Raw genomic sequence first — 26,176 nt, 5'->3', positions numbered from 1 at the left:
ATTTTGAAAGACATGGTCTGAGGAATAGGTGCAGTTATCCTTGTAAACAAGGGTGGGAACATGAAATATTGCTCCAATGTAGCCAAATTTTAGTAAATTATAAAAAATCTTAAGTTTCATAAGATGAACTTGAACCAGGAGGGGAATTCACATTTTCTAGTGATTGGTCTGGCAAGTATCTTGGCCAACAATTCAATTTTTCTGCTCATTATGGTAACATCTACATTTTCTAAAGGTTTGTATTGGTTTCCCTTAGCACAAGCTGAGTAGGCAGTTTTCCGCTGAGGTTTGCATCTATTGTACATTTATGAGAGTGAACACAAATGCCATTGATCCCAGTAGGAAGGCTTGCAGGCATGACACATTCAGTGCCAAACGAAGGGTTCTAATTAGTGAATAGTTCCGGTCTGACAGAAAAGGCCTTAACCTTCTGCAAGGAATAATGAGCTAGGCAGTGTCTGAAGCACCAAAGTAAGCTTCTGAGAACAAGAATGGCACTGAGAATTGCCTTAAATGTGCTAAAATGACAGATACTGGTGACCGAACAGTGAACCGTACACTTGGCAACAAGCAGGAAAATGCCTGCTACAGGGAGGTGGCATCTGGTCTTTGTTTCCTCCCAAGTATCTGAACTCGGGACTAAATCTGATAGGCCACATTATTTGGTAGAGTTATTTAAAACAAAGCCAGGAGATTTGCTGGAATACTGATATTGTCTGAAATCTTTGTCTTGTTAACTGTATTAATAATAAAAAAGCATGTGGCAACTTCCCTGAACATCATAATAAACTGAATCTTAACAGAACAGTTATAAAAAGCTCATTAGCAAAAACAAGGCTTTAATAGTAGAGCAGCACAAGAAGCTATTTAAAAGAGAGATTATTAAAATTGTTACAAAACAAAAATTGTTACAAAAAACAGTAAGATTATTCTTACTGTCTTGCATGTCATTAGTCAAATAAATCAAAGCACTCAAGAATGTCTCCATATTATTAAGAGCTAAACAAAATTTAAAAGGAACAAAAAGAGGCATTTAAAAATAAAACTGACATTCTACTGATCAAGTCTTATAATTCTGTACAACCATGAAGAAGTCAATATTACCCCTGCTAACTTGGCAAAGAGGCACCTTTTAATGTGGTGATTCTCTTTATTTAGCAGGGGGAGAGTAACTGGCCCTATCCACTCCCAGCACAGTACTTCCAGTGACTAGTGCTGGTGTCTATCTTATGTTTCTTTTTAGATTGTGAGCCCTTTGGGGACAGGGATCCATCTTATTTATTTGTTATTTCTCTGTGTGAACCGCCCTGAGCCATTTTTGGGAGGGCAGTATAGAAATCAAATAAATAAATAAATAAATATTAACTAACAAAACTTGAATGCAAATTTGTTGACAAACCCACTTCTATATCAGGCCAACAATCCAGAGACCACCTATTGAATATTTTTATTTTTAAATTTAATTATCCCACTTTTTCCACATATACATAGCTATCAAAAATTAAAAACACAGTGCATATTATAAACATTAACACACACCATTAAACAATAACACCAAAAACAGGAACCCAAACAAACCAAAAGTCTGGCAAAATAAATATTTTTGTTGCCTTTCTAAAAGGATCAACAAAATAGATCTGCTGGATTTGTCTCAGGAGATATTTGCACTTTCATACAGTTTTGTACAGTAGTTAAAAAGGAAATATACAAACTGATATGAGCAAACAAAGCTTGCATTTCTACACTGATAACTAAACATTCAATTTTGAATGACCAAATCTAGCATGCACATTCTAAGTTGTAATGTGCTTGAACACATATGTGCATGAATTCAAAATAAAATTTAACTCAAGGGGGGCAAAAAAACCCCCACCTTTTGAAATCAACTTGAGAATATATCAAGAACTTAGAAGGCTTCAGATTGTTGTATTCTATCTAACCATCTTTTGTGTTTTGTTGTTTGGAGGTTTGTCCCAGTGGGGGATCTGTAGAGGGTATGGGTGGGGTTGGTGGGGGTAGAGTCAGAAAGAAAAGGGAGGGAAAGGAGAAACTGGAGTTGCTTCTGAATAAAGTCTTAGCTAAACCAACATAAGATTTCTTCATGCTTACGAGTGAAGCAGCTATAAATCACAGGTCTTCTGATCTTTCTTTGCTAGTCAAGCATACCTCATTGGCAAGATTCCAATATACTGTAACTGAACAATTCCTGTGTGAAGCTGCTCATTCACAAGCATCTGGTGGTCCTTGGCTAGTTGGTGGGAGGTTCCATGGACTGCCAAAACCCTGCAGGAGAGGGAAGCAATTCCCCACCACTAAGGTGTCTGACAGATGTGCATTTGGCACTGAGTCTTCTCCTTTCCTTTTAAACTTGGCCTGCAGCAATTGCTTGCTCCACCCACAGGGGGAAAAAAGGGAAGGATGCCTCAAAAAGTTCACAGAAGGCCATTTACTGCCCAATGCATTTTGACCAATACAAAAAATTTCTCAGCAGCAACTGCTTCTGTTCTTTCAAAGAGAAACCAGAACTGTCTTCAACACCATCTCAGATTGGTGAACCTCTGAGGTCTCCTTTCCTTTTGCTCCTGTGTTTGGAGCTTACCCCTTTTCTACTACTGCTCCACAGAACAGGCGGCTGCCACCAAGACCCAAGTAATAAGAATGGGAAAGGATTAAGCTCTGCCATGGCTGAGGTACCCGTGCAGTGTAGGCAAGAAGAGACCAAAGTCAATCTGTCTGTGTGAGGCAATCCTAAATGTTCAGTTAAGAGTGAACAAAGATGCCCAAACTTATGCATATGTTTTTAGAAATCTAATAAAAGAAACTCGGATAATAATTAAAATAAAATAAATCACCAAATACATATGCTGTTTCTTTAGTCTCCAGGAACTCTTTAGAGCAAAACAAAATTTTGAAATGTAACTTTATCTGTATGAACTGTATGCATTAGCATCAAATTCAAATTACACGATCATGTTAAGCAAGACATACAGCTAACAGCTTTTAGCTTTGAAGCAGCTAAATCAGCAATGGCATTTTTAACATGCATAACTAACTTCCAGAACAGAATTACAACTACTAATGAGAACAAAATGTTTTAATTTCACACGGCCAAGAGACTAGAATGAAAACAAACCATTTCCTAATGCTCCTCTCCACCATAAAGAAAAACAGAGATATAAAATCCAACTTTTATTTTTCACTAATCACTATGTAAGAGTGGTTTACACATCCCCTCCCCACCACTGCTCACTGCAACATGCTCTAACACATTTCCACTCTATTTAAAACATTGAGAATAATGTACCCGGTGTTTGTTAATCAGAATAGGAGGGGAAGCAGCAGGGCGGGGGCTGACAGGTAGGTAGCACCTTCCCTGTCACTTAAAGCAAAACAAACAAACACACACACACACCACCCTCCTGGGAGTGTACAGACTGGTTCCGTGCACATCCCAACCTCTCACTATACTAGTGTTTCCTTGCTCTATGTCAACCTGTATTGGTTTTCAAGTTTATATGAAAGCATTCATGTATCAGAGAGCTAGAAGTATTCTAGTATTGAGACAAAGATGGAACATTTTTCAGAACAGCTACTGAAACAAGAGGTTCCACAGACAACAATGTGTCTCACAATCTTCACTATCAAGGTGAAAGGAAATGTGTCCCAAGGGCAAAAGTTTCACTTTTTAGTGAAAACAAAATTATTCACAGAAGTTACAAGAGTTATTCTATGCTTTAATATTACATTAGTTTCAGATTTGTGTGTGCACTGCCATTATCTATGACTATGCACATCTCCTGTAATCCTCAGCTGTGAAGCCCTTGCTGACAAGAGGCACACTTCCTGTTACAGAACCTTACCACCCGGCAGGGGTGAGGATCAAGTTGAAAAACACACATGCATGCACCGTGCCAGCCTGCAGACCATTGTCTAGAACAGGCTGCAAGCCAGATCTAGGATGAGAAGCCCATCAAATTTTATTCCCATTTTGGTGAAGAGACTCCCACAGTATCAATGAGAAGGAAATAAAATGTTTTTAGGTTATTATCATTATTATTATTTTACATTGTTTATCCCGCTCTTCCTCCAAGGAGCCCAGAGCAGTATATAACATACTTAAGTTTCTCCTCACAACAACCCTGTGAAGTAGGTTAGGTTGAGAGAGAAGTGACTGGCCCAGAGTCACCCAGCAAGTATCATGGCTGAATAGGGATTTGAACTCGGGTCTCGCCGGTCTTAGTCCGGCACTCTAACCACTACACCACGCTGGCTCAATCTATCTCTTGCAGGTTGCAAGAGATAGAGATATTCCAAACTTAATACCACATCTTTCTTTGATATTGTATTAATATGTACATAACATGTCAATGACCTTATCTGATGTAATGCTATAGACTCCATAATTAGAGAGCTTGTGTTAAATGGGACAAAATTTAATAGGAAGCTGGCTCAGCATAAGGAGACTATTTGGTATAGTATGACACACTTCCAGACCATGGATCACTATATGGAGAGCACAGTAGCCCCCGAATACACAAAGGTTGTCCATTCATGGTCTAGATGTCTGAAGAAGAACAGAAAGCAGTGCAAATCAACCAGATAACATGCTGAATAAAAATGAGGACTTTTTTTTGTGAGAAACAGCTATTGCATGCTATTTAAATAGTAACCTCTCATTCCAGGTTTATTTTTTAAAATAAATAAATAAACGCTTTGCAACATTTTATACCTTTTAGCCATAAATGCCACATTTAAAAAAAAACAAAAGAAACTGCATACAATACTCTCTTCAGTCTAATAGGAATCAGATTTTATTTCTTAAATCACCCTTTGCTCTTTTCAACAGAATCTTCCAGAGTGAAGTGTTGCCCTCTAGAGGAATATTTTGCAAAACATTCATTAACACTGGTAAAATTGTAGAACTTTCTCAGTTTTTCTCCTTTTCTTGTAGTTGTGCTTTAATCCAATTTCCTACAACAAAATTTCTGACCAACAGGTGTACAAAAGCAAAACACCAGCTCTTTCCTCTACATTCAATGATACCAAGCATCTAAATTTTGCATGTAAGCATTCACACTCTTGCTATTCCAGACAAGCCTGTGCCAACTCAGTACAGGCTATTTTTTCAGCAATCTTTTGATGGAGCAATATTAGAATATTGATTTTGACAGATCTGCATTTAAAAATGGAATAGTGATGAGCATTTTTATTTTTTTATTTTTGCTTCAACGCATTCAGAATCAAACCATAGTTTGGAGCAATGCAGGTGTGGCTTGGAGCAGCCGTTGTTTCTGTGAACTAGGTGCTTTTGTAGTTCCTGCACTCAGTTGCTATAGCTTTCAAGGATTGAGTTAGAGGATTCTTCAAAGAGCAAGGAGAGATGAATGGATTGAAAGTGTTCTGAGGAGAGTTGTTCCATTATTGCTTTGTTCAATTGGGTGGACCATTTGATACTATAGACTTCCTGTTGGTAGAATGCGAGGTTGGTATAGAGCTGCCGGGCAAAAGGTTTGAGGCACAGGGTGACTGGAAAGCGGTCACTATCAAATTGAGGTATGACTTCGAAGCGATCTGCAAAGTGAAGTAGCTGCTCTGGGGGCAGAAACTATGTTCCAAGTTCCCTCCCTGGCATCTCCAAGATAGGGCTGAGAGAGATTCCTGCCTGCAACCTTGGAGAAGCTGTTGCCAGTCTGTTTAGACAATACTGAGCTAGATGGACCAAAGGTCTGACTCAGTATATGACACCAGAGACAATTACATAGTCAATAACACTCATTTTAGCCCCAGCCCAGAAGGTAAATGCTACAGGGTGGTCATTTTCAATGGAGCCATTAAAGATATGGAGATTAAGTCTGCTAGCCATTTGAGCTAGACAAAGACCAGCGTAGTTTGAATGGTATGCCAGGGGGAGTAGGTCTGCTTCGCGATTAGGTGAGCAGCACTGTTGTCATGCATATACGATATCATCACCAGGACCCGGCCTGGCATTAAAGTCACCTCCTACCACAATGTACACATTGGTGATGGAGGACAGAAGGTCACATAGTGTTCCAGTTCATGCTGCAGTTTCCTGAACTAATATTTCTGTTTATAGATGTTGATTTATTTATTTTATTTTATTTATTTATTTAACATAATTTTATACCACCCAAAACTTACGTCTCTGGGCAGTTTACAACAAAAAATGGCAACAGAAAAAGTAAATCATTGGTTAAAACAAATTACAACAAAAATGTTAAAACTATTAAAACAGTATTTAATTAAAAGCCTGGGTGCACAGATGTGTCTATAAAGATTTTTTAAAAAAATTATTTAATGTTTTATACATTTTATAACAATTTATATTTTGCAGCAACATGTCCAAGTTGCCCCCCATACCCTCCCCCAAGAAAGAAGAGGAAGGGGAAAGAAAGAAAGAAAGAAAGAAAGAAAGAAAGAAAGAAAGAAAGAAAGAAAGAGAAAGAAAGAAAGAAAGAAGAGGGGAAAAGGGAGAGAAGAAGGGAGAATCACCATTGCACTAAGATGTGGATAAGTCAGAAAGATTCTTATTCTAAGAAAAGATTAAGAAAGTTATCCCAAATTTCAGACCATTTATCCAATTTATTTACTTTTAAGAGGGCCCATTTTTCATGTGCCGCAAGCTTAAGCAGGTCCTGTACCCAATCCTCGCACCGAGGGGAATTGGGAGATTTCCACAGCCTCAATATCAACCTTTTGGCAACCAGCAGGCTCTGCCAAAGCCATTGTTTAGAGCTGTATTTTAGTCCCCAGATTTTTTTTTTTAAGTGTCGGAGATAGTGAGGCTCTTATTTCAGTAGGAAACGCATTCCAAAGCTTCAGGGAAGCAGTGGAGAAGGCCCATCCCCGAGTAGCCACCAGACAAACTGGTGGCAACTGCAGACGGACTTTTCCTGATGATCTCAATGGGTGGTGGGGTTCATGGAGAAGAAGACGTTCTCTTACATTCCCAGGGCCCAAGCCATTTAAGGCTTTATATGTTACTAGTATCTTTAAGCCCGTTTAAATAACGGGCTCTAGTGGGGGGGGTGCTGCTCTTGTGTGTGCCTTTATTCCTTTTATTATTGTTTTTGTTGGCTCAGTGGGCTCAGTCTCCGCGCTGCGGCCACCGCCGCCAGCAGGCTCAGTCTTCTCGCCGCGGCCGCTGCTGCCAGCGGGGCCAGTCCTCCCGGCACGGCTGCTGCCGCCAGCGGGGCCAGTCCCCCCACCCCACCCACCACCGCGAGTGGGCCCAGTCCCGCCCGCCTGCCGCCACCAGCGGGGCCAGTCCTCCAGTCGCGGCTGCTACCGCCAGTGGGGACAGTCGCCCCGCCCTGCCTGCTGCTGCCAGTGGGGCCTGTCCCCCCGCCCTGCCCGCCGCCGCGAGCGGGCCCAGTCCCGCACCTTGTCCTCTGGCCGAGGCCGCGGCTCTGCCGCCGCCACCTCGGCCACACCACGTCCTCTGGCCGAGGCCTCGGCCGGCTTCCCCTGCCAGCTTCTTCCCCCGGGCGGCTTCGGCGGCCGCTGCTTCTTCTCGGCCCGCCACTCTCCTGTGGCCTCTGCGGCCCGGCCAGGCCCACCGCCGTCTCTGTTTCCCCACCCCAGTCTCCGACCGGGCTGCCTCTGTCCCCCCGTGACTTCCCCTCCTGGCCCTGTCAGCCCTTGTCTGCTTCTCTCCCTCCCGGCCAACATGGCCACCTGGTGCCTGCGGCCGTTTCTCCCTCGGCCGTTCTGGGCATGCGCTCCGTGCATGCCCAGAATGGCCGAGGGAGACACGGGCACAGACACGGACACGGGCGCACACCGAGGGATCTTATTATAGAGGATAACCAGCACCTTGTATTTTGCCCAAAAATTGATTGGCAGCCAGTGTAGCTCTTTCAATACAGAAGTAATATAGTCTCTCCTAGATGACCCAGAGACCAACTTGGCTGCCGCATTCTGAACCAGCTGTAGTTTCTTGACTGCATACAATGGCATCCCCACATAGAGCGTATTGCAGTAATCCAGTCTGGAGGTTACCAGCATAAGTACCACTGTTCTGAGGTAATTTATCTCAAAAAATGGATGCAGCTGGCGTATCAGCCGATTTACTAGTAAGATGCAGTGTCTGAAGCAATAGAAACCGCCCTAGCATGTTGCTTAAATGGGGGAAATCATGTTGATGATAAACAGAGGGTGGTAGAAACTAAGACTCCCAATCCACCCTTAGGTCTGCCCCTGCTCCCAGTAAGTGTGAACTGTAACCGTTAAGTGCTAGGTCTGTGGATACAAAGCCAACAAAAGTCCAGTGATGGTGCAGGACCTCCTCAAGCAGAAGAGGCAATAAAGAGACTACATGAAAGCCACTTGGTCACACCTTCTTCAGGCAGTCAGAACCAAGGTCCTGGCCCTTTTCTGGTGCATCACAGTGGATCATCCCAGCAACAGCCTGACAGACCTGGACAGCTTCATCTTACCAGAGGCCTGGGAATGGCACTTGAGTGAACTGTACAAAGGTGAAGAAGTTAACCATGAACGTTCTCAGTAAGATGCAGTGGTGGCCACCAGTACCACCAGCGGAGATCATGGACCTCATCTCCCACTTGAGACCTGGGAAGGCTCCTGGCAATGACCTAATTCCCCCCAAGCTTATCAAAAACAACTCAGCATGGTGGGCTGAGGATGACCACAGTTATAGACCCATCATACTGCTCAGCACAGTCATCAAACTCTATGCTAGACAGCTATACTGGAAACTAGGGGACAGGCTGGAACAATAAAACATCCTGGCGGAGAAGCAGGCCAGATTTAGGTAGGAACAGTCCACAATTGACTAGTGACTTATACTCCAGCATCTAAACAAAAAATACTCCACTTGCAACTCAGTCTGCCTGTATGCAGCCTTCACTGATCTCAAGTCTGCTTTTGACACCATCTCACGAACCAAACTATGGGGAAAACTGGAAGCCTCCTTCATTGACTGACACCTGATATTTCTCATTCGTACTCTGCATGATGACACATCCCTGAAAGTCAGATGCAACCCCCAAGGACACATATCTAATGCTGTTCCAGCCCATGAGGGCATCAAAAAAAGGTTGCATACTTGCTCCTCTCCTGTTCAACTTCTATATAAATGACATGATGGGCCACTTAAACAACCCAGATTTCCACCCTCCAAAGTTGGCAGAGAAACATATTTCTACTCTGCTCTATGCAAATGTGGTAGTCCTCTCAAGGACCCCCATAGGACTCAAAAAAGAGCACTGAGAACCCTTGCCCAATACTGTAAGGAACACCTACTGGAAATCATTTATCATAAAACCAAAATTATGGTATTTGCTAAGAGACTAACAACACACTCCTGGTCTGTAAACATGAATGACCTAATGCTTCAGATACCTAGGCATGGTCTTCCATGCTTCTGGGGCCCCTTTTCCAACTTTGCCCCTCTAGAGCAGTAATTCAAGTCCCCCATTGTGTCTCTAATGCCAGTAGACAACTAGAGGCAGGCCTGGTGAAAGTGGAGGCCAGAGTCTGGCTGACCATACTCAACTACTGGCTGAGACTATCCCTCTTCCCAATGGGCCTAGCCCCCTCAACATTGGCGGATGGCTTCCAATCCACATGGAAGCAACCTTTATCAGTGAAACTACCCTTACTTGGACTCTCCCCTTCCTTGGGTTCCGAATGGGCCAGAACACTCAAAACAGCACAAAACTAACACAGAACACCAAGCTGACTTAGGTCCCCAAACTTTCTTCTGTCTGAAAGTCTAAGATAGATAACAACACCTGCTGGATACCTCACACCGCTAGAAGTACCTAACTACAGAATGGCCTTTACCCTGGCTTGCTGCAACACCTTTCCCTTGGCTGTCCTAGAAGGAAGATCCCCTTTCCAGAATGTCTGTGCCCCTGCAATTCAGGACAAGTTGAAACTATTGAGCATGTTCTCCTTCACTGCCTATTTTATAAAGATGTACAATATGCTCTTATTCTCCCATTACCTGACAGGTTGCCAGGATGCTCAGGCCAATCCTACATCTCCCTATTACTCTCAGATTGTAATCCCTCTAACACACAATGTTGTCAAGTTCTGTGCAGCAGTGTGCAGAATTTGCCAAGCTCTGGCCATCAACAAGAACTAATTCTCCAATGATTTAGCCCTATTGCTTGTACTGACTCAGTTTATCAGTTAACTTTCCAGAAAGACATTGTCTTACAGATTTTAGCACTATATCAATTCTTTAGCATGCAACTTTTTATTTATTCATATATTTATATTTATTTAACATATTTTTATACCACCCACGACCTGTGCCTCTGGGAGGTTTACAATTTAAAACATTTAAACATTAAATTAATTAATTAACTTTTAACAGTATCTTATAGATTTTAGCCCTACTGTGACTCTATAGTCCTCATGCTACAGATTATAGTCCTTATGCTGTTTTAACAATTTTACAGTTCTTTTACTGCTTTCTACAGTCATTCAGATTTTAGCCTAATCCTATAGCAATTTTATAGTAACTTCGGTCTTTATACTTTTAGACATAGACTCTGTTGTTTTTAATTGCTTCTAATAATACAAATTACATGTCTTTTTCACTTTATGTTGTTCTAAGACGGCAACGAAGATTAATTGATTAAGATGAAATACAACATTCCATGTTTTCTCATGCTAGAAAGTTCTGAAACAAAAACAGACTAAACACAAATGGTTCAAATGAACCAAACTGCTATGATTTGGATCAAAATTTGCCCTTCTGCTAACTGAAAGCCTCTTTGGCTCACAGAAGTGCTAATTCCACCTTAACAGAAAAACATTACACAAGCAAAAATGAAATGAAATTCCGATATATTCTTCCATGTGCCAACATAGATAAGGAATCTAGAAGAACAAACAAGACAATATCATTTCCGGTTCAAAGCAGTTTGTGTTCGAACTACTCAACCCAGCCCCGTTTGCGGCAGACCGGTTCGTGGTCGGACCAGTCCATGCACAGCCCTATGCAAGGCACAGAAAGAGGTGTGCGTGGGTGCCTCACATGTTTTCCCAGCCATTACCAGGCAACATGTGAATTTTCTATAAAGGAGCCCCGCCCCCAATATACTGGAAGTGCACAATGTGGAAACAGCTGTCCTGCAAAGTGCAGCTTACTCAGCTTCAGTACTGCAGGCCTAGTTAATATATCCTGAATAAGATGGGCCTAGGTTCACAGGGCCAGTTTCAATCACATATTGCCAAAACTCTGCAGTTTTAGCTGGATTAATTATTAAGCTGAATAAATATTTTAAGATAAATAGAAACTGAAATATATTAATTATAGATGTCAGGTTTAATAGCAAGGTTCAAAATCATCTTTGGTGTTCATGCCAAGTTTCACAGCTTATATAAGTCTAGGTCCACAATCCTTCATATTCTGAATCTATTTGCTCAGACAAAATGACAGAGTTCCACTGGAGTCTAGCAACTGGTTATACATACTACTATTCATGTACTTTTAAATCCTAACTTTTATAAAAGTATACAAAAGTATGATTATGCAACAGCTAATCTATTATGTCTTCGCATCACAGTACCTCCCTCATACTTTATATCTCTACGTTTTCCTTAAGCTTCAACCCTCAATCCTTTACTTCAAATATAAACCCACTGAAGTCAAGGTATGAATACAAATAGTTTGAAGAAAAGATCACAATCTACAAATGCTCACACCTATGTTCTACATCATATCTTATGAATTTACATGTACAGTGTTCTCCACTCGCATCCATTGTTAAAGCAAACAATTTAACATTCTTGAAAAAATAAGAAACCAAATTCCAGTTTCACTAAGGGACTAAGGAAATATAAACAAAATAAAGCACACACAAATATATTTATTGTAGTTGCAGCTGCCTGGGAGAATATTTATCTAACATATTTCTATTAGGGGTATGCATGGACTGTTTTGTACAGTCCAAAACCGAGCCAATTTCGGACTGAACTAGCTGGTCAGTTCTACAAACTGACATGAACCGGTCCGGAAGTGAAGCTGGCGCTGGTGGGGCAGGGAGAGGACCTTTAACAAGCAAGTAATTGAAGCACAGCCATCTAATGGCGCAGCAAGGAAATACTTGACTAGCAAGCATGAGGTTGCTGGTTCGAATCCCTGCTGCTATGTTTCCCATCTATGTCAGGCAGCGGCGATATAGGAAGATGCTGAAAGGCATCATCTCACACTGCATGGGAGATGGAAATGGTAAACCCCTGCTGTATTCTATCGAAGACAACCACAGGGCTCTGTGGTCGCCAGGAGTCAACACCAACTCGACGGTACACTTTACCTTTAATTGAAGTGCAAATTACCACTTAATATAGAAGAACTGAACTGGAGTGACCCCAGGTCCAGCAGCAAGCTGCTACTCACAAGCAGCTGTGCCCCACCCAGGATCTTGCACAGCAGGCGCTACACCACCACAGCTCACCAATCGCCTGGCCTCCACACCTTTAACAAGAGAACAAGTAAGTAACTGAAGTACGAATTACCGCTTAAGATAGAAGAATTAAACTGAAATGATTCCAGGCCCGGGTGAGGTGGCACCTGCAAACTGCGACTTGCAAGCAGCGGCACTCTGCCTAGGATCCCACATGGCAGGTACCGCGCCACCTGCAGCTCACACTCACCATGCATGGAGGCCAGGTGAGTGGTGAGCAGCGGGTAGGTGCCACCACCAGGCCTGGAGTCACTTCAGTTCAGTTCTTCTGTCTTAAGTAAGTAACTGAAGTGTGAATTATCTCTCATTAAAGGTCCTCTGCCCACCCCACCAGGCCACTCTCACTGGCAGACCAGTTTGACCCGACCAGGGCTGGGCTGGCTTCAATCTCGGCCAGTCCGGTTTATTGTCAGGATGCTGAACCCAGTTGGTTTGGGATGAACTGGTTTGCCAGTGAACCTGTTCTGCACTCCCTTAATTTCTATACCACCTGACATGAGCATCCCTAGGCAGTGTACTGTACATAAGGTAAAATATAAAAACAAGTTAAAATGATTAAAACAATTGATACAAAATCAATTAAAATTAATTAAAAGCCTGAAAAAATAAGTGCATCATAAGGGTCTTTTAAAATATATAGATATTCTTTTAAAAAAGAATATCCACCCACATTAAATCTACTATTATACCACTTTTTTTAAAAAAGGCATACTTGCCAAACCAGTTAGAAACATTTGTATAAAGCTATTCATCATTGTACAAGGAACTCTATTCGAGCTCTGAATGCATACCAAAATAAAGAATATTTCCTAAGCATGAAGGTGTTGTTCTCTGTATTTCATTGAAAGATCAGTTAGCCCTTCCTGATCCAGTTTCCTTAAAGACTGATCCCAAAACTTCGGACAAGGCATAGCCATCCCATCAAGCTTAGCATTCAGTCTATCAGCATTGGCCAGTCAAATACTAGAAAGGGGAAAAACTGACAAGGAAGAATTTGAGGCAAAATTCATCACATCCTGTTAAATTCCCAGCATTTGCTGCTAAAGCTATACTCTATGGCCACATTGTCACGTAACGGGGGACTGGAGTTGCAGGAATATGTGGTTTCCTTACTGTTACATCCAAACGTGTGCAACTCCATTCCTGTCCTTAGCGCGACCCAAGGTTACACTTAGGAGACTCCAGTTTGAATCCTCTGTCGTGAATTTTGCTGCTCCAAACTGAGGGTCCAGGGAGCCTCTGTTCCATCCAAATGCAGCACTGGTGGTTGCATTTGGCCAGAATGGAGTTGAGGGAGGAAGCTCCTCCCTCTCTCCCTCCTTGACCGGCTGTGCAGGCTGTCCTTCAAACAAAAAAGAAGCCTGCACAACTGGCTCCCCCACCTCTCTGCAGTCTCACTGACTGCAGAGAGGATGCTCTCCAGTACGTCCAAATTCGGACAGGAGAGCGGGGGGAGGGGTGCAGAACCACAGGTCCAATGTGTTACATGCAGTAGTGATCAGCCACCCCTCCCCTAAAGAGTTAGCTGGAAGTAAAGCCTGCCCTGAATGACAGGCTGGTGAACTCCAGAGCTCAGCCAATCAGCACATCAGGTGAGTGGGACCGAGAGAGACGTTGGGAGGAAGGAGAATTCCTTTGTGATAAAGGAGCTGGCTGGAGGAGCAGAGGAGATGTTGCCATGAGGTCTGGCTGCAGGAAAATCTTTCTGCAAGTCCACGGAAGCCAGGAGGGAAAAAACTTGAATCCTCTACCAAGGTTTGGTGAGTTCAAGAAGAAAAGGAAGCCAGGGCTTTTGGCTTCAGGAAGTAGTCTAGGAGAAAGTTCATTTAGTCAGACCTGGCGTTAGACTTTTGTTTTCTTTTGGGTGCTCTGTATATCCCTGAAACTGTTCTGGGATGGTTTACCTGTAACGTAACTAAACTAAGAACTAGACTTCGCCCATGCAACCAGGGTGTTGTAAAAAACTCTGTAAGCTTTTTAAAGGTGCTTTTGTATCTTCCTACATCCCTGTTCCCTGCAACTGGGGTGCTTTCTGAAGTATTCTTGTAACCCTGGAGTATTTCTACCTGTAACTAAAAGCTGAGAGAGCCTCAGACGGCAGCAATCTGTAGCCTTTGAATATTTTTTTTCTTTTTGTTCTTTGAATTTTGCAAACCTCTCTGAGTGTGTTTTAACTCAGGAAAGGGGAAGGAGGTCTCATTCTGATGCATACACGCCTCAGTCATTCAGCAACCTACCAGTTTTCTCACCACGTGTAGGCTTGCAAGTGGAAGGTTTTTGCACTTAGCTTAAAGCAACATAAAGGGAGTTTTCCCCTGGGATTTCCACCCCAAGCCCAGGTCTGTGATGAAGAGGGGTGGTAGTGGCAGCCATTTTTGAAACTACCAGAGATACAGGAAAGTTAAAGGAAAGGCCTTGCTCAGAAAGCATAGAGGGGATGATTCAGTATTTTTCTTCCCCTCACATGGGCCTGCTCTGAGACAAAGGATTTAATCTACTACACATGTGATTGTGGCCAATATCTCAGAACACAAGGTTGCACTTTTGGCTATTAAGAGTTGTAGCCAAAGGCATCATATCCTCTAAAGATGTATTTAATTTGTTTAACACCATTGTGCAACTGGCTATTGCAACAAGGCAATTTAAACTGGCCAGTACATGTTAGTATTCAATCAGATTATCTTTGAAATGGAATCTGAGCAGCAGCTTCAAAGAGAAGTAAACAAACCTACTCCTTCATTTCTCTATAGAGAGAAAAATTATACAACCAGAGTGAAGTTCCAATATATTGTGATTTCTAGGAAGCTGTTTAGAAGCTATACATTCAAGAGTACTGTAAAGAGTCCAGGGATACATTCCTCAATAACTATTGTAGAGTTACCTAAATTGTTTAATTTTTGTTCATGTGTACCAATCTATGGTGACTTAACACCTTCACATCCATTTTTTAAAAGCATTGTTTCAAGTCTCCCCAGTTACAGTTAACTCATTTCTGATTCTGAGCATTAGGTTTGCACACAGCTGGAGTGTTTACCCTTTGTCCAGCAGGAAGGAAAATCAGATTGGAGGAATGAGACACAAAATTTCATCCAAACTATGCAGGTACTTAGATGGGTGGGTTTCTTGGGGCAGTAGTGGGCAGATTGAGCCACCACATTCCCACAGCAGCAGCAGCAGCAGCGACACTTCCCAAGAACCTTCAGCACAGTTATAGAGCAAACAGACCTTTTATAAGGTTCTGTCCTCTGCAAAATCCCAAAGGTGGGGAAACTTTAGGTTTCAGAATGGACAAAGGGACCAGACCTGAAGAGGGTGTGGAGGCAGTAGTAGCTATTAAGAGAAAGCACAGAACAAACAGGCTCTACTGTGCCCAAGCTGCATAAACAGTTTAGGGAACCTGACTGCATGTTGACTGCCCGGGGTATCAAACTGGGTGTCCAGCTGTTGCTGGCCTACAACTCCCAGCATCCCCAGTCACAGTGGCTAGTAACCAAGGATGATAGGAGCTGCAGGCCAGCAATAGCTGGAGAGCCAGAATTTGACACCCTTGTAACAGGCTAAAGCAGAGGCATCAAGCTTAATCGGCTGGTGGGACAAATTTGATTCTAATTCACCTCCAAGGGGGGCGCATATAGCCTCACACCACCTTCTGTCATCATGTGCCTGTCTTGCACCCACCATCTTCCTCCTCCTCCTCTTTCTCTCACTCTGTTCCTTTACATAGGCACATAGGAAGCTGCCATATACTGAGTCAGACCATAGGTTCATCTAGCTCAGTACTGTCTACACAGACTGGCAGTGGCTTCTCCAAAGTTGTAGGCAGGAATCTCTCTCAGCCCTATCTTGGAGATGCCAGGGAGGGAACTCTTCCCAGAGCAGCTCCATCCCCTAAGGGGAATATCTTACAATGATCACACATCAAGGCTCCCATTCAAATGCAACCAGTGCAGACCCAGCTTAGTTAAGGGGACAAGTCATACTTGCTATCATAAGACCAGCTCTCCTCTCCCCTCTTCTTTGCCCAGCCACTTAAATTAGTTAAATGTACTACTTTTTACACCAGAATATGCTCAGGGAAAGGTAGATAGATAGGTATTTCAAAAAAATTCTGAACAACATACTTCCCAGTGACTTGCAGATACTAAATGATAGATATGGAGATATGGCGGTGGGAGTTGGGCAGGCCGTTACAGGGGAAAACAGTCCAGGCAATTGAGGCCTGTTCCTTTTTCCGGCCCTTCTCCCAACCCTCTGACCCTAGGGAGCTCTGTGAACACTCCTTCAAGGATTAGGGTGCTGCTGCTGAATGCCAGGTCAGTAAACACAAAAACATCTCTCATCCACAATTTGATTGTGGATGAGCGTGCTGACCTGGTATGCGTGACGGAGACCTGGTTGGATGCGCTGGGCGGGGTTGGTCTCTCTCAGCTTTGTCCTCCAGGTTTCCAGATCGTGCAGCAGCCCTGCCTCAAGGGTCGGGGAGGAGGCGTTGCGGTCATCTTTCGAGAGACCCTCCCCGTTTCCAGGTGCCCGGTCAGGCAATCTCAGAATTTTGAGTGTTTGTCCTTGAGGGTGGGCCTCCGAGATAGGCTGGGGATTCTGCTGGTGTACCGACCACCCCGCTGCACTTCAGTCTCCCTACCTGAACTGGCGGGGGTGGTCTCGGAGGTGGCCTTGGGTTCCCCCAGGCTTATTGTCTTGGGGGATTTCAATGTCCACGCTGAGGCCCCCCTAGTGGGTGCAGCTCAAGATTTCATGGCCTCCATGGCAACCATGGGCCTGTCTCAATTGGTATCGGGACCTACCCACGTGGCGGGACACACTCTGGATCTGGTTTTTGCCGACCGGGAAATAAATGATCTGGAGGTGGGGGAATTTGAGACGACTCCCTTGTCATGGACAGATCATCACCTGGTGGGGTTTAGTTTGACTGCTCCGTTTGCCCTCTGCAGGGGTGGTGGGCTGATTAAGATGGTCCGCCCCCGGAGGCTTATGGATCCGCTTGGATTTCAGACGGCCCTCGGGGAGTTTCCAGTGTCCAGAGCAGGTGACCCTGTCGAGGCCTTGGTTGATCTCTGGAATGGAGAGATGGCCCGGGCTGTTGACACGGTTGCCCCCAAGCGCCCTCTCCGGCTTGGTGGAGCCCGTTCTGCTCCTTGGTTTTCCTTGGAGCTTAGGGCGATGAAGCAACTTGGACAACGGCTAGAACGATGCTGGAGGAACAGTTGTCACGAATCCGACCGAACACGGGCTAGAGCCCATTTTAGGGACTACTCCATGGCGGTGGGGGCAGCAAAGAAATGCTTTTTCTCCGCCTCCATTGCGTCTGCTCAGTGCAGACAAACAGAGCTGTTTTGTGTGGTGAAAACCTTGCTCCACACATCCCCCCAGACAATGGGGGAGGAGCCATCTACAGCTCTTTGTGATCGGTTTGCCTGCCATTTGCAGATAAAGTCGCTTGCATCCGTGCTGACCTGGACTCCAGAGTTTTGGCAGTTCCGGCAGACGTGCCTTTGGTACCATCTGGTCCCGTTGTGTTGGATTCTTTTCGGTTGGTGCGACCTGAGGATGTGGACAAGATCCTGGGCAGTGTGCGGGCGACTTCGTGCGCTCTTGACCCTTGCCCTTCATGGCTAATAAAAGCTGCCAGGGAGGGGACAGGTAGATGGTTGGAGGTGATCGTTAATGCTTCATTAAGGGAGGGCAGGATGCCATCGTGCCTTAAGGAGGCGGTGGTAAGACCTCTATTAAAAAAGCCCTCCCTTGATCCCTCCAACCTGGACAACTATAGACCTGTTTCTAACCTCCCCTTTTTGGGCAAGGTGATGGAGCGTGTGGTGGCGTCCCAGCTGCAGAGGGTCTTGGATGATACGGATTATCTGGACCCTTTTCAATCTGGCTTCCGCCCCAGGTATGGGACTGAGACTGCCTTGGTCGCTCTAGTGGATGACCTACGCCGGGAACTAGACAGGGGGAGTGCGTCCCTGTTGGTTCTGCTGGATCTCTCGGCGGCGTTCGATACCATCGACCATGGTATCCTTCTGGGCCGCCTCTCGAGTATGGGAATCGGAGGCACTGTGTTGCAGTGGTTTCGGTCCTTTCTTGAGGGGAGGGTTCAGAAGGTGGTGCTGGGGGACTACTGCTCGGCCCCATGGCCATTGGCCTGTGGGGTCCCGCAGGGTTCGGTCTTGTCCCCCATGCTGTTTAACATCTACATGAAGCCACTGGGAGAGGTCATCCGGAGATTTGGACTGAGTTGTCAGCAATATGTGGATGACATTCAGCTCTATCTCTCCTTGTCATCTGATCCTAGGGAGGCGGTGGATGTCCTGAATCGGGGGCTGGAGGCCGTGATGGGTTGGATGTGGGCTAACAAACTGAAATTGAATCCGGATAAGATGGAGGTACTGTTGGTCAGTAGGAGAGCCAATCAGGATGAGGAGATTTTACCGGTTCTGGATGGGGTTGCACTCCCCTTGAAGGAGCAAGTACGCAGCTTGGGGGTACTACTGGACCCGGCTCTGCTTTAGGAAGCTCAGGTGGAGGCGGTGGCCAGGGGTGCCTTTGCACGGCTTCGTCTGGTGCGCCAGCTGCGTCCCTTTCTTGAGAAGGCAGATCTGGCCACGGTTACCCACGCCTTAGTCACATCGCGGCTGGATTACTGTAACGCGCTCTACGTGGGGCTGCCCTTGAAGAATATCCGGAAACTGCAGCTAGTGCAAAACGCGGCAGCGAGGGTTTTATCCGGAGCTGCCCGTTGGGAACATATCACCCCCATTTTGAAAGAGCTGCACTGGCTGCCGGTTCGTTTCCGGGTCCGATTCAAGGTGCTGGTTTTGACCTTTAAAGCCCTAAATGGTTTGGGCCTGGGGTATTTGAGGGACCGCCTGCTCCCAAGGGTTGCTGCCCGCTTGACAAGGACATCTGAGGGGGCCCTGCTCCGGGTGCCTACAATGAGGGAGACCCAGCTGTCGTGCACTCGGGACAGGGCCTTCTCTGTTGCTGCCCCCAGACTCTGGAATGCTCTCCCAGTGGCCATTCGTTCCTTGGACTCCATCACGGCTTTTAGAAAGCTTTTAAAGACTTGGCTTTTTACCCTGGCTTTTACATGATCGTTTTCTACTGCAGCTTCTCTGTGTTTTTATTTGTTGTATTGTTTTTATGCCTGTTTTTATATGTTTTTATACTTTTAACATGATGTTTTTATTGTCTTTTTATTGCATGTTTTTAACTTTTGTAAACCGCCTTGGGGTTATCTTTTTAACGAAAGGCAGTATATAAATAAATAAATAAATAAATAAATAAATAAATAAATAAATAAATAAATAAATAAATAAATTTTGTGTGGATAATCCTGCCACTTAAAAGGATTAAATGGATAGAGCTTAACTGGCTCTAGTTCCTCCACAAAAGGACAGCTTGCACTAGGGGCATAAGCCTATGAACTAGAGCACAAGGGCTCTTGTCTTTGTGGCTCTCAGACATGTGGGAAATAGCCATTGGACCAGAGAAGTCTTAAGGACAAAGAGCAGCAGAGACCTGGAGGATTCCAGAGCAAGAACACTGGTGGGAACAGCACTCCCTATACCTGCCTGGGGTTTTAGCAGCTGCATAGAGCCTACCAGATCAGCTGATGAGCCCTGCCCCTAGAACACAACTCCTCATACTGTTTGTGACCAGTGGCCAAAGAACTAGAAGGGGTGGGGATTATCTAGAATACTGCTTCTGTTTTAATGAGAGGGTCTTTTTATGTTTTGTTATTATTAAGGTGGTTGCTCTTCACAGTATGTGTCAGGGGGCATGTTACTTTGGAGGATGCTCTTCCAATTGAGGTGCTCCTTGACAGAGAGCGATATGGCGGTGGGAGTAGGACATGTCAGGTATGGGGAAGGCATGTCGGCTATATCAAAGCCATCACACCCTCCGGTTCTTCTCCCATCCAAGGAGACCCCAGTAACTCTCTCAGCAGCCCATCTAGCCTGAAACTGGTGCTATTAAATGCCAGGTCCATAAATTCAAAGACCACAGCCATCCAGGAGGTTATCCTGGATGAGCACGCTGACCTGGAGTGCATTATGAAGACCTGGTTAGATGAGAAGGGAGATATAAATCATTCCCAGCTGCTGTGCCCACCAGGTTTCTGGGTGCAGCATCAGTCAAGGCAAGGTGGGCGGGGAGGTAGACTTGCCCTGGTTCATTGGGAGACCATCCCAATGTCTCTGAAAGACAAAGTCCACAGCTTGGGGGTCTTTCTGGACCTCATGCTGTCCTTGGAAGGACAGGCGGTGGCAGTGTGCAGAAGTGCCTTTTACCACCTACAGCTGGAATGCCAGCTGTGACCCTACTTGGAGATGTTGAACCTGACCTTAGTCACTCAGGCTTTTATAACATCCAGATTGTACTACTGCAATGCACTCTACATGGGGTTTCCCTTGAAGATGATTCAGAAGCTTCAGCTGGTCCAGAATGCGGCTGCAAGGATCAGGATGCGGCTGCAAGGATTCTTGTGGAATCCTGCAAGCTGTTTCGTGAGTGTCACACCCACCCTGAGGCAGCTTCAGTGGTTACCAGTTGGGTCTGGCGGGCAGGGCTCACATCTGAACTAGATTCAAGGTGCTGGTCTTGACCTTCGAAGGTCTATGTGGCTTGGGACCAGGGTGCTGTCAGACTGCATTCACCCATATGAACCTGCCAAATCCCTCCACTTGGCATCTCAGGCCCTGATCTTGGCCTCACCACTAACAGAGATCCAGTTGGCATGGACTAGAGACAGGGCCTTTTTGCTGGTGGCCCCTCAGCTTTGGAATGCCCTCCCCAAAGAGCTTCGCCATGCTTCTTTCCTCAGTATTTAAAAAAGACAATTAAACAGACATTTTAAAGAGGCTTTTAAATGTTTTATCTGCTGCTCATATCTGGTAAGTTCTTTAGTTTTTATAGTTCTCAGTTTTTAGCTCTTTATTAATAACTTTTAATTTGAAACTTTTTTAAAAAATGTAATTTCAAATGTGCTTCTAGTCTGGTCTTCTAACTTGTTTAACTTTATTAGTCTTATTTTACATTGTATCTATTTTATTAAAGTTGTGAGCCACCCCGAGCAGTAGTGTACTGAAGGGGCGAGGTATAAATCTTTATTAATTATTATTATTATTATTATTATTATTATTATTATTAAAATAATAATATTGTGAGGCTTTAAGATACGGATCAGTCTTTTTACTCTATACATAGAGTAAAGTGCCATGCACATGGATGGCACTATATAAACAATAATTAAGGGCAAGCAAAGCAGATGCCCTACCACTGAGCTTCGGCCCCATGCCCTTAGTAACAACCACTAGCTGTCCGTCCATCATGTTAAGCCCTACTCACAACCTGTGTTCCTTGTAACAGGGATTCCCAGATGCTGTTGACTACATCTCCCATCATGCCCAGTTACAATGCCATTTGGTTGGGGATTATGGGATCTGTAGCCAACAGATTGGAAGAGATCAGTCTACATACCCATAAAAAAGAAAGGAGATTTAAAAGATTGGGCAAACCATCGCACAATAAACTTAATTTCACATGCTATCAAAATAATGCTCAGGATCATCCAACGCAGATTAGAGCTCCATGAGAAAAGGGAAATGCCGGACGTTCAAGCCGAACATAAGAACAGCCCTGCTGGATCAGGCCCAAAGCCCATCTAGTCCAGCATCCTGTTTCACACAATGGCCCACCAGATGCCACTGGTAGCCTACAGGCAGGAGTTGAGGGCATGCTCTCTCTCCTGCTCTTACACCCCTGCAACTGGTATTCAGAAGCATCCTGCCTCTGATGCTGGAGGTGGCCTATAGCCCTCGGACTAGTAGCCGTTGATAGACCTCTCCTCTATGAAGTTATCCAAACCCCTCTTAAAGCCATCCAGGTTGTTGGCTGTCACCACATCTTGTGGCAGAGAATCCCACAAGTTTATTATGTGTTGTGTGAAAAAGTACTTCCATTCATTGGTCCTAAATTTTGTGGCAATCAAGTTCATGGGATGACCCCTGGTTCTAGTGTTATGCGAGAGGGAGAAGGATTTTTCTCTATCCACTTTCTCCACCCCTGCTAACTTGGCAAAGAGGCACCTTTTAATGTAGTGATTCTCTTTATTTAGCAGAAGGAAAGTAACTGGCCCTATCCACCCCAGCACAGTACCTCCAGTGACTGTTGCTGTGTCTATCTTATGTTTCTTTTTAGATTGTGAGCCCTTTGGGGACAGGGATCCATCTTATTTACGTATTATTTCTCTGTGTAAACCGCCCTGAGCCATTTTTGGAAGGGCAGTATAGAAATCAAATAAATAATTATAATTATTATATATTTTTGTTTACACAGTCAGACATGTGTTATTGACTGGTTTGTTTTATCCAGACATCGAATCCTTCCCAAGGACCTGGGATGGCCGAATTTTATTATCAATGTTGATGCAGTTATTATTATAGACTAGTTAATTTTGGCCCGTTGAACAACGGGCCCTAGTAACGGCTCTCCTGTCCCCCCGCTGCCATTCCCCCTCCCCCCCATTAAGGGCCAAATCTTGCCCCCGCAGCTTCCGCCGCCCCCGCAGCTTCCGCCGCAGCTTCCGCCGCCTTGCCCCCGCAGCTTCCGCCGCCGACCAACCGCCCGCCCACCCAGCTGCCGATACCTCCTTACTGCCGGCACACGTCCTCCGCTTGATCCGCTGCTCAATTAACAGAAGGAGAGAGGTGCTTGCATGCAGAGCTCCACTCTCTTTAAAGTCTCTTCCCGAACTGGCGCTTTGCGTCCTTGCCGCCCAAACCGCCAGTTCGGGAAGAGACTTTAAAGAGAGTGGAGCTCTGCATGCGAGCACCTCTCTCCTTCTGTTAATTGAGCAGCGGATCAAGCGGAGGACGTGTGCCGGGGGCAAGGAGGTATCGGCAGCTGGGTGGGCGGGCGGTTGGTCGGCGGCGGAAGCTGCGGGGGCAAGTGGCTGGGCCGATTTGGCCCTTAATGGGGGGGGTCAGCTGGGAGGGAGGGTCGGCGGCGTCGGCTGCGGGTGCCTTTTTAAAAATATTTAAGTGGCCTCCGCCCCCGGCCTCCGTCTCTTTTGGCCAAGGCAGCGGCTCTGCCGCTGCCTCGCCCAGTTTACCCTGGCGCCGGTTTTCCGGCTTCTTTGGGGCGGCCGCTTCTGGCCGCCCAAGATGGCTGCCGGGTACCGGCGAGCGTGTTTCCCTTGCCCTGTTCTGCGCCTGCGCAAAGCGCAGGCGCAGAACAGGGAAGGGAGGCACGGACACACGCTTGGTGTCCGTCCACGGACGGACACCAAGCGTTTTATTAGAGAGGATATCGTAGCAGAATATAGGCTGTTCCTAGTAAAGTTGCTTTTTGTAATTGGCTGGTGGTGATTTCTGTGGCCCCTATGGTGTTGAGGTGCTCTTCAAGTTGTTTTGGAATTGCAGCTAGGGTGCCAATTACTACTGGGATTATTTTGGTCTTCTTCTGCCACAGCCTTTCAATTTCAATTTGCAGATCTTTGTATTTTGTTATTTTTTTCTATACTTCTTTTTCTTCTATTCTGCCTAATTTTATACTAATTAATACTAGACTGACTAATTTTATACACCTCTATCATGTCTCCCCGCAGTCACCTTTTTTCTAAACTAAAAAGTCCCAGGTGTTGTAGCCTTGCCTCATAAGGAAGGTGCTCTAGGCCCCTGATCATCTTGGTTGCCCTCTTCTCCACCTTTTCCAGTTCTACCATGTCCTTTTTTAGATGTGGTGACCAGAATTGTACACAGTACTCCAAGTGTGGCCACACCATAGCTTTGTATAAGGGCATTATAATATTAGCAGTTTTATTTTCAATCCCCTTCTTAATAATCCCTAGCATGGAATTGGCCTTTTTCACAGCTGCCGTACATTGAGTCGACATTTTCAATGAGCTGTCCAGCATGACCCCAAGATCCCTCTCCTTGTCAGTCTCTGACAGCTCAGATCTGATCAGCGTATACCTGAAGTATACTGAAAGCTGGTTTCAGAAAAGGCCAAGGATCAAGAGGCATCATTGCTGATGCACGCTGGATAATTGAGAAAGCCAAAGAATGCCAAAAATAAGTCAATTATGTGCTTTATTGACTACAGAAAGGCCTTCAATTGCGTCAGCCATGTCAAGTTGTGGAATATCCTTAGGAAAATGGGCATCTCAGAACATCTCATTGTTCTCATGAGAAACCTATAAACAGGACAGAAAGCCAGTCCAGAAAGAACATGGTGAAACAGAATAGTTTCCGATCGGCAAAGGAATAAGACAAAACTGTATACTTTCTCCTTATTTATTCAACTTATATGCTGAACATATACTGAGAGAAGCTGGATTGGAAGAAGATGAGTGTAATTTTAAAGTTGGAAGAAGAAATATCAATAATCTGCACTACGCTGATGACACCACTCTGATAGCTGAGAATGCGGATGATCTGCAAGGCCTAGTAGTGAAAGTCAAGGAGCACAGAGAAAAAAATGGGACTACAATTAAATGTAAAGAAGACTAAACTAATGAAACGGGTACAGCAACTAGCCTCAGAATTGATAATGAAGACATTGAAGTGGTGGATAGCTTCTGCCTTTTAGGATCGACCGTCAACAGTAAAGGATCCAGCAGTCAAGAAATACGCCGCAGACTAGCACTTGGTAGGGTTACAATGAAGGCCTTGGAAAGGATATTTTGATGTCGTGACCTGTCTATACCTACAAAGATTAGAATCATTCAGACAATGTTTTTCCCCATGACACTCTATGGAGGTGAAAACTGGACTTTGAAGACGCAAGATAGAAAAAGCATTGACGCTTCTGAACTTTGGTGCTGGAGAAGACTTTTGAGGATACCATGGACAGCCAGGAAAACAAACAAATGGATCACAGAACAAATCAATCCAGAATTTTCACTCGAGGCACAAATGACCAGGCTCAAACTATCATACTTCAAACACATTATGCGAAGATCTAGCTCCCTCAAGAAGTCCATAATGCCGGGGAAAGTTGAAGGAAAGAGAAGAAGAGGTCAGCTAGCAGCAAGGTGGTTGGACTTGATTATGACAGCAATGAATGCACCACTGAGAGACCTTAAAGGCCAAGTTGAAGACTGATCATCCTGGTGAGAATCTATCTATGTGGTCGCTTGTAGGGAACACTGCTCACAACTCCCCCAGCAGCAGCCACAGCGCTGAATTCCCAGCGCGACCGTGTTCCTTCCCATCCTTGGAGCTCAACCCCACCACTGAGGACCTTGCGCAGGTGCAGCAACAACTGCACCCCCCTAAAAAAAAAAGCTCAGACTTTTCCTACGAACGTTACCTTGGCAGCTGTCCGAGGCAGAGGTACGGGGCGGTCGCCACGGGAGCTCATGGCTGTCAAGGTAGGAGGACACAGCTGGAGAAACCGGCTGCAGTCGCTTCCTCCCGCGAGACGCGTTTCCTAGGCAACGGGTCCTGCCAGATAAGAGCAAACGCTCTGGCAGGAAACTCAAGGGAATAACAGTTGCCCTCGCTAGGTTGAATTTTTTAATATATAATTCAAAGTTCGAATCATGAATCTTCGGGAAAGGAGCGTAAATTTGAATCCGGGAGAAATAACCGTATTTGCGTATACACGGCTGCTACGACCGCACACCAGCAACCCCCATACTAGATCCAACTCCATCCGGTGGGTTGCACTCGCGCACCGTCTATTTACGC

The 26,176-nt window shown here is 45.0% G+C and overlaps 1 protein-coding gene across 8 annotated transcripts in view; it reads right to left on the bottom strand.

Moving 5' to 3' along the window:
- Nucleotides 1-26,150, bottom strand: part of LOC128344194 (uncharacterized) — a 111,769-nt gene extending 85,619 nt beyond the window's left edge. For 2 of the 8 annotated variants that reach the window (XM_053293847.1, XM_053293848.1), the window contains exon 1: nt 2,110-2,318. Coding sequence is in view for 1 of the 8 variants with exons in the window: in XM_053293841.1 (XP_053149816.1) it covers nt 25,797-25,847 (51 nt within the window). In the remaining 7 variants the exon portion in view is untranslated. Of the gene's footprint in view, nt 1-1,873; nt 1,965-2,109; nt 2,320-4,729; nt 4,773-13,252; nt 13,367-25,796 lie in introns of those variants that run through there. The other 6 variants (XM_053293841.1, XM_053293846.1, XM_053293845.1 and 3 more) reach the window with 6 other exon arrangements.
- Nucleotides 26,151-26,176: the final 26 nt, after the last annotated feature.

Source organism: Hemicordylus capensis, chromosome 2, assembly GCF_027244095.1.
Source record: "Hemicordylus capensis ecotype Gifberg chromosome 2, rHemCap1.1.pri, whole genome shotgun sequence".
NCBI lineage: Eukaryota > Metazoa > Chordata > Lepidosauria > Squamata > Cordylidae > Hemicordylus > Hemicordylus capensis.
Note: the sequence above shows the minus strand (reverse complement) of the source record. Positions and strands in the feature narration are given on the sequence as shown.